The sequence below is a fragment of the Erigeron canadensis genome, chromosome 6, assembly GCF_010389155.1.
Source record: "Erigeron canadensis isolate Cc75 chromosome 6, C_canadensis_v1, whole genome shotgun sequence".
Taxonomy (NCBI): domain Eukaryota; kingdom Viridiplantae; phylum Streptophyta; class Magnoliopsida; order Asterales; family Asteraceae; genus Erigeron; species Erigeron canadensis.
This window is the reverse complement of record NC_057766.1, coordinates 41,991,322-41,999,917: the sequence shown is the minus strand read 5'-3', so window position 1 is coordinate 41,999,917 and position 8,596 is coordinate 41,991,322. Positions and strand designations below refer to the sequence as shown.

Sequence of the window (8,596 nt, the reverse complement as noted above, 5' to 3'; positions counted from 1 at the left end):
AATATAAGAGATAATTGGAAATGTATCTGACCAGCTAGGCTAGACGTTTAGACATCATTGACACATAGATAACTAATTAAAGAGTTTAGATAGGATCGTGACTCGTGCGGATAATAATTTATCTCATTAAAAGTGTCTTATTTTTAAATCTTTAAAGTCATTATTTTTAAACTTTGACCTTAATTATATATTTCTTTTATTATATAAAACCTGATAAAAGTTATACCATTAAAAAACATATATAAAACACTATCAATTCATATAACTTTTATCAAGTATTATGTAACACAAATAAATTTATTTGAGGTCAAAGTTGCAAATGTTAGACTTCGAAAATTAAAAAAATGACCCTTCTAGTGTGACGGATGGAGTATAAATAAGGTTACTTAACATATATATTATAATGTTATATTTCAAATGTGGTTTTGGAACAAATAATCAAGTGATTGTTATTGAGTAACTAAACAGGTTTTGTCTAAATACCAAACGAGTACCCTCCCTCAGACCTACCTGAACAACCAGATTGATCCCCAATCCAGTGGTATATGGTTTCAGATATTACCACCGGGTCTGGAATATGGATAAATTGAATTAGAAAAACTTCATCCATTTATGAGTCTAGTAACTTTGCATCATCTAATAAATTATGGGACTAACTTCGGATATATTATTAAGTCGAGGGACTAATATCTCATACAGTATAGAAGTTCATGGGGTAATTTTGTAGGTCGCATATAAATATATGATAACGACTCACAACTCACACAATATTCACCGGCGTCAACTGATTTCTCATTCCGTTACAACACTATGGCATCTCAACCGCAATCCTCCCTCCCAATCTCAAACCCTAATTCCACAACCACCACCACACAACCACCGTCAATCGCCACTCCGGCACTTCGTTCCTTCATCTCACGCATCTCCACCTCCATCAGTAACTCCCTCGCCGACCGCCGACCATGGACCGAACTCGTTGACCGCTCCGCCTTTTCCCGTCCGGAATCCTTATCCGATGCCACGTCACGCATCCGTAAAAACTTATCTTACTTCAAAATCAACTACGCTGCTCTACTCTCCGTGATTCTCGCTTTCTCTCTTGTCACTCATCCTTACTCTCTTATCATCCTTCTCTCTCTCCTCGCTGCCTGGATCTTCCTTTACATGTTCCGTACTTCCGATCAGCCGCTAGTTATCTTCGGCCGTACATTTTCCGATCGCGAAACCCTAGGGCTTTTGATCGTACTCACTGTAATCGTTGTTTTCCTTACGAGTATTGGATCGCTTGTGATTTCTGCTGTTTTAGTTGGATTAGCGATTATTTTTGTTCATGGAGCGTTTAGAGTTCCAGAGGATTTGTTTTTGGATGATCAAGATCAGAGTAATGCCGGTTTGCTTTCCTTCCTCGGCGGAGCAACTACTACTGGCGCCTCTATTCCTCCGTCAGTGGCGCGTGTTTGAAAATCGAGGTGAAACTTATTAATAGATTGTACGTTTTGCTAGTTCTAAATGTACTGTTGATTGGCTAGATATTGAATTGGATCAGATAATTTTTGTTACAGAAAATTGGTTAAGAGTTTGTCTGACCTAGGTTAGTCGATTTCTATGTACAATACTATTGCAATGAGGAATGTGGGTTTAATAGTTTAATTCACGGTTTTGCTTACTATTGATGTGTTTGCTTTCTTTATTTTATTGTTTCTGCATTTAAGAACTCAGTAGTCTAACCGAGGCGAAACAGATGTATGTTTGAAACCATAGATCTCAACTTATGGTTATGATATTTGTGATATGCCTATATGAATGAATCTGATTGTACAGATTATAAATATCTGTTCGCATCAAATTGTCTTGTTACTCGCATTGTTTATGCAAGATCTTTCATTATTTGGCATCTGTTGGTGTTTTCTCTCTGATTTTTCTGCAACTCAGCAAGAACGATGTTTATTTGCGAAAAACTGAAGTATCAATTGCGTCGCGTCTGAAAGTTATTTCATAATCTTGGAAGATGATGTTTTGCATGGACTTCAATTTTTCACGTATATAGATATTGTTCGTGATCGTATTCCAAAGTTTTGATGTGTATCTTCCATTGTGTGGTTTGGCTATTGCATCGTGTTCTGTCGCAATTGTTACGTAGATTATCATTCATTTTAGTAATTGGTAGTCATGTATTTTTCCCTATGAACTGCTAGAGGGCTAGCGTGTTATAGATTAGTTTGCTATAATGTTCTGGATACTGGTTGTGGGTGTTTAGGACATTTGAAATATATTTCGTGATAAAATGGCAGGAACCAGAGATTTAAAAAAAACTGCAAATTTTCTATTGGTATCTAGGTACAAAAGATGAGGTTAAGTTAGTTGGCCAAATTAGTTCATAACCAGACATTACATATCAAGAATTCAAGATGGATTCTCTTATGGACCTTATTTCACATACAGCATTGTTCGAAATTCACCATAAAAATGGCCCTGTTCCTCTGTAATCTGTATGATGGTATAATTATGACATTAAGCTGGGTCTCCTTCCAATCCCAAAGAATTATTGGTTGCCGACGCCATATATACCATTAAATGTGCATTTATCTTTAAAAATGCCTTCGCATGGCTTCTTCGTCATTACAAAACGAATTACTATGCAGCTTTAAATCGATTCACCAGATCATAAGATATATTATTATAAGTATATGCAAGTATGAAAGGACTCAATTCGCTCCCATCATAACATAGATAAGTGCACTGCTGCAATTTGAGACCAAATGTTGAAAAGGAATATAACAAATCAAATTGACATCAAAATTGAGATTTTTAAATTATTGATGAAATGACAGAGCCGTTGACTTGCATGCTACCTATAATTTAACATTTGAACCAAAAGACCTGCCGTTGCAGATGCACACCACTTCCAGTTCACAAACAATGGACTATAATAAGTTGATTCGCCCCAATCCTAAAGTAGAAGTGCACACACTTGGGATCCAAAGTTGAAAGCCAATGCATTAATTAAGAAAAAACAACAAATCGGAGTCACAATTATGAGTTATTGACGTCATAAATTTACCAATCTGTCAAATAAAATGGGGTTGGTAAAAAGGAGGGCAATTTGTAAAATTGTTTGTAAGATAATCTATCTTGAGTCTTGAATTATACATAAAAAGGTACACGAGGATGTTATTAGGAAAATTAACCCATAACATAGCTCACAAAACCTAGTTCACCCTAAAGAGCTTTTTGCGTATCCACTTGTTTCATTCGCCACTGTTTCCCACACATTTGCCATCTTCTCTGCATATCCTGCCTGCAATTATGAAAACAATGTACTGCTGTCAAGTAAGTTGTGCTCGTGACTACAACATCACAGCATCCTTTCTATTCAAGCTGGGTATCGAAAACAGGTCAAGCAGCAACTTAAAAAATTGCTGTAAGTAAGCATACCAAATTGGTAAATTTAATCAAAAGCTGGCTACAATTTATTCAAATGCCAAATTAGAAAATTGATTGCCATCTCTGAGATGAAATATAGATTTAGCGCATCACTTTGGATTTTGGAACAATGGTTTGCTGGGTTATGCCTGGAAACTGGGTTATGACTGGAATACAACTACTGGGGTTCTGCATTCTGAACAAGAGAAAGGAAACTCAGTTGCTTACAGAAATCGGCTAGGATGGACCAATAGAAAAAGGTTGGTCGATATTGGATAAAAGATTTCAGGTTTCATATTTTGACCGCAAATACTATTTCAACCTAGAAATTCTATTTTCGGAAAAGTCTGATGCTGATATTTCTTATTGTCTTATTGAAGATGAACTTTTGTACCTGGTTAACAACAAATCCTTTCAACATGCCAAAGAAATCATCATGTCTTTCTTTGTCCAGTCTGTCGAGCTCATTCTTATTATTCTCCTGTATAAGCAGTCATTAGTAAACATGTCAACGAACAAAATCAGTAAGGTTAGGTGCTCCATTGTAAACATAAAATCCCTACAGAGGGTAACACGTTCACAGATCACAACGCCCATATAAGGAAAAAAAAAAAACAAACTGGATCTTGACGCTCAGATTCTGAGACTATAAAACAAGTACCTTTATACGTTCGTATTCTCTAACTGCACAATTTTTAGCTTCATCAGTAACTCTCATGGTTTCTTTCAACTCCTCAATTTTCCTAACTCTAGACCTGTCACCACCAAATATCTTGGATGCAGCTGCTTCAAGCTTTTCAATCCTAGCATTTAAATTTGACAGCTCTGATAGAAGAGTTTGTACAGTAAGCAGAGCATTTGACCGATCTGCATATGCATTATTCACGGCTAACATCACTCCAAGGTATTCATGTAGCTTATCCTGCAGTAAGATAAACAATAAGTACAAGGTTCGAATTTAACTGAGGCTGAAAAGAGCATAGTAAAAGGGCAGCTGGAATGCTGGATTTGCATTTTGGAACTGATTTATTGTGAACTGAAATCACAATATTCTTCCCCTAATAATCTGATTAATTAATGGTCATATAATCAACTTTAAATAATCAGCTTTATACCAGTTGCAACATAATGTAACACTGAAGGGTGTCCATTTCTACCTATTTGCCTTCAATTAACCTAACTTGGTAGACTTTTTCTCACATTCCTAAAATAAAATTCTCCCACTGTTCACAAAAACTTTCAATTTGGTCACTTTATTTATAAATCAATATATAAGAAAATATGATTATTCGATTATAACTGCTTCAAGCACCATGAGTATATCCAAACACTATCTTCTACAAGCTCGTTATATTCTGGCTTTTTAATACCAGTATATCACATTATCATGATCAAAACCCCTATCACTCCTTAATATTGCTATAAAAGATGTGATAAGCTGAGTGAAATATATAGCATATACCAAATGTCTGACAGTCTGTGCATTCAACTCCCGGTACAACCTGCTGGCTTTAACAGCAGAAGTAGCCACATTTTTCATGTCTGCAGCTCTCAACTTTTGAGAGTTGAACATAGCTTCCTCAGACTCGAACTTTGTTAGTTTGACAAATGCTAGTCCTAATTGGCCCAGTGTCTCTCCAATGTCTTGCTGAGCTTTAACAAGAGATTCAGCCTGCAGTGCCACAAGAAAATGTCTTTATCTCAATACTGAAACACGTTAACGCTCGTATCACATATTTCCAGCTCAAACTACTGTAAATATGACATATAATATCAGGCAAAACACAGTAGCAAATGTTATTACCTCTTTATTACAAAAATCTGGTAAGTAAATAAAACTCATATTAAAGGTATAAGTACACTGACGGTTGACCAAGATATGAGCCTTGGCCACCTATTACTTACTAATAATGAATTTATTATGATATAGTGAAGGCTTTGGTCTTGTGAGATAAAAACTCAAAATAAGAAGCAATAACGAAAATGGAATGTAATAAATATAAGATATACATGCAATATGCCCGAATTTCACCAGAGATGAGAGATCAAAACAATAAACATTTATTAACTTAAAGGCCACTAAATATTTATCATGACATTGACTTTCTTCCTTAACATGGCAATTGCTTTTAAAATGTAGTTTTACGTTTGCGCGTCCTGTATTTTACAAGATTCTATATTGCACCATTGTAATGGAATATCTAGAATGTGAGCCAGAAATGAACAATTTTCTCTCTGACAAACATTTATATCTATATCAATATTATATATATATACATATATACGAGAGCAAGTACCCGCGCGTTGCGGCGGTGAGATGATGCGGTGATAGGTCATAGGAAGTGATAGGTCATAGAGTGTGATAGCCAAATGCCTTAGCCGTACGAGATCCGCCCTTGGATTTATTAATTCGTCGAAAGTATATCGAATGACATCTCTGATGAAAGAGCATGGAATTTTAAGAACACCCATATAATTTTTATGATTTATCGATGTACGGTTTTTGAAATAAAAGATTTTGAATGAATTGGAGGAATAAATGATTTATGGAGGAGAAAAAAATGATTAGTTGAGATTTGAGGCGAGAGAAAGGTTAATATAGTTATTTTAGGTAAATATAGAATTGATAAGGGGGCATTTTAGGGAGGTACTTAAAATCAATATTGAAAATTTAATTTCAATGTTGAAAATCTAGAGGCTTTTTGCTTTATAATATAGTATCAATATAAATGAACAAATAACTTGCTAGAATTCTTGAGCAGTTTATGCCGTACTGCAAATGTGACATCTGATATGATCCCACATCGGCCAAGTATGGGATTGGTCTCCTTTGAGCTAGCTTTTGGGAGTGAGTTCTACACCTAGCTTATAGCATGATGCGAGCCTATTATGGGATGAGTTCATATCAATTGGTATCAAAGACGCCCTACCTTTTGAGGTTCCAACACTCGGAATGGTGGCCTAAGGAGTGGTGGCTTGGACCCAAAGAGAAGGGTGTCAACCGTGACCAACAAGGACGTTGGCTCAAAGGGTGGGGTATTGATATGATCCCACATCGGCCAAGTATGGGATTGGTTGGTGGTTTATAAGCCTAGATGTCCCCTACTCCTTTGAGCTAACTTGTGGGGGTGAGTTCTACACCTAGCTTATAGCATGATGCGAGCCTATTAAGGGATGAGTTTGTATCAATATCAAAAACAGTCTGTGAAAATCTATTCCAAAGTTCTCACCTTTAAACCTAAACTTTTTAAATTAAATATCTTGCAAGTAAAGATTTACGTGGATACATTTTAATATTTGTGTCGGTCTCTTAAACATATCATTAGCACATTGCAGATATTGAACAATCAAATGATCAGCCGAGAATCAATTACATGAAAGTCAATATGAATAACCCGCTAACTTCATAACATTAAAAGGACAAACAACAAACCTGCTGAGATACATTACTCAACTCTGTCTCAAAATCCTGCAACTTCTTCCTCTTTTCCAAAAATTCCTTATCCTCTTCCACAACCGGCGGCTTTGTCCCACCCCAATCATTCGTAACCGACTGCCTCAACTCCTTAAACAACCTCAACAAATCCCTCCCACCTTTCGCAGGTTGCGACACATCACTAGGATCAACAGCCGCACTCACAACAGACTCCCCAAACAACTGTTTTGGCAGCTTCACCGCTCCATCGAGCATCCTGGAAGCCACATCAGTCGTCTTCATTAACGGCAATTTCCCTTGCACCTGCAAAAACACTCTCAACTCCTCACTTTTCCTAATCACAGGATGCAAAGCTAACTTCCTTAAATACTTTTCCAATGCCATTCTCCTCTGCTCAACAAATTCCTGTTTCTGCATAACCTGACTCTCAACAACATTCTTATCGGGCCTTAACGGTATAAAATAACCTCTATATGAATCCGATAACCGGTCAGATAACGTCACGACGTCTTTAAACCGTCTCCGAACACTAAACTCAGTTCCATTGAATTCCGGTAAATTCGTCCAAGTAGTAATCAAATAAGTAACAAAATTATTACCTCCAGGAACAAGCGAATTATTCAGATCCTGCTCCTTTTGTGGATCCGTAACCGAAATCTTCACATACTCCGAATTTTCCGAACTAGATGACGTGGACACGCCGCCGTAACCGTTAACTTGTTTCCCGTGGTTGCCGTCAAACGATCGGAAAACTGCATCGGCGTAAGACGGTGGTTCAAGGAAGGAATTGAAAGAGTTAGGGTTTGACGGAGATGATAACGGATCGTTATCATTATAATCGGAAGTAGGTATTTCAGCAAAAGGTAACGGTGAGGATAACGGATGATGACTTGAATTACCGTCTCCGTTACTGTTACCGTTAGATCTGGATAACGGACTATTATCATCGTGATCTTTATTATTGTTATTATCGTCTTCGTCGTTAAGAACGAGTGATTCCATTTCTTCACGTTGGGCTTCTTCAAAGCCCTGATTCTCAAATCCCATCATTGATGTATATTACTGTAGTATATATACGTATATAAGTATATATAAGTATGTGTATGTGTGTGAGATGAAAGTGTGATTTGAGTTTTGAAGGTGAATATAATTTTTATGGCGGGGGGTCAATGGCGGAGCTGTGGTTGTTTCCGGAGTTCACACACTTTTACGGCAATCACGATGGTCTTATCGAGTGGAAATATTTATTTCCTTTTTTTTTAATAATTAAGTTATTTTCATTTTTATTTTTGGTTAGTGTTTACGTGTGGCGAAAGACGCCAAGTGGATTATTTCGGATTGAGTTCACCTATCATGAGTTTTACACGTGACAACGAAATTTTAAAGACATCGATACGTCATATACGATCATTTGTTGGTTGTTACGATGTTAATTTTAAGTACCCAAGGAATCAGGCCCATAGTTTTTAAACCGGACTTGTAATAGTCTAGTGACTAGTCCAGCCTAATAAGAATTTATTATTTCTTGAGTTTTTTCTATAATTTTCTTTCAAGACTAATATATAAGGGTGGTATAACAGGTCACACTAAACCTGTTAAGATACGAACCTGTTAAGGGTATACACGAACACGACCTGTTTTGAATTCGTGTCATTTTTACTGGACACGAACACGACACGAAACTTAACAGGTGCACATGTTAAGTACATGTTAAGAACCTGCTAACACTATTTTGTA

The 8,596-nt window shown here is 36.6% G+C and overlaps 2 protein-coding genes across 2 annotated transcripts; one reads left to right on the top strand and one right to left on the bottom strand.

Moving 5' to 3' along the window:
* The first annotated feature begins 780 nt into the window (after window positions 1-780).
* On the top strand, window positions 781-1,666 carry LOC122605202 (PRA1 family protein B1-like). The gene has a single exon (XM_043778103.1). It carries the CDS (start codon window positions 811-813, stop codon window positions 1,459-1,461), a length of 651 nt encoding a protein of 216 aa, XP_043634038.1. The 5' UTR covers window positions 781-810; the 3' UTR covers window positions 1,462-1,666.
* A 1,308-nt stretch (window positions 1,667-2,974) lies between these two features.
* Window positions 2,975-8,105, bottom strand: LOC122603760 (sorting nexin 2A-like). Its single transcript, XM_043776555.1, has 5 exons — window positions 6,857-8,105; window positions 4,886-5,095; window positions 4,085-4,345; window positions 3,818-3,904; window positions 2,975-3,298 (listed from the first exon to the last, which is right to left on the bottom strand). Exons 1-5 carry the CDS (start codon window positions 7,907-7,909, stop codon window positions 3,215-3,217), a joined length of 1,695 nt encoding a protein of 564 aa, XP_043632490.1. The 5' UTR covers window positions 7,910-8,105; the 3' UTR covers window positions 2,975-3,214.
* Window positions 8,106-8,596: the final 491 nt, after the last annotated feature.

Bases quoted from the DNA above. Each gene is read 5' to 3' on its own strand.
- LOC122605202 (XM_043778103.1), top strand. From the start codon at position 811: ATGGCATCTCAACCGCAATCCTCCCTCCCAATCTCAAACCCTAATTCC.
- LOC122603760 (XM_043776555.1), bottom strand. From the start codon at position 7,909: ATGATGGGATTTGAGAATCAGGGCTTTGAAGAAGCCCAACGTGAAGAA. The intron at 5,096-6,856 runs GTTTGTTGTTTG...GTGGCACTGCAG, and splicing joins TGAGTAATGTATCTCAGCAG to GCTGAATCTCTTGTTAAAGC. The intron at 4,346-4,885 runs GTATATGCTATA...ATCTTACTGCAG, and splicing joins CACAGACTGTCAGACATTTG to GATAAGCTACATGAATACCT.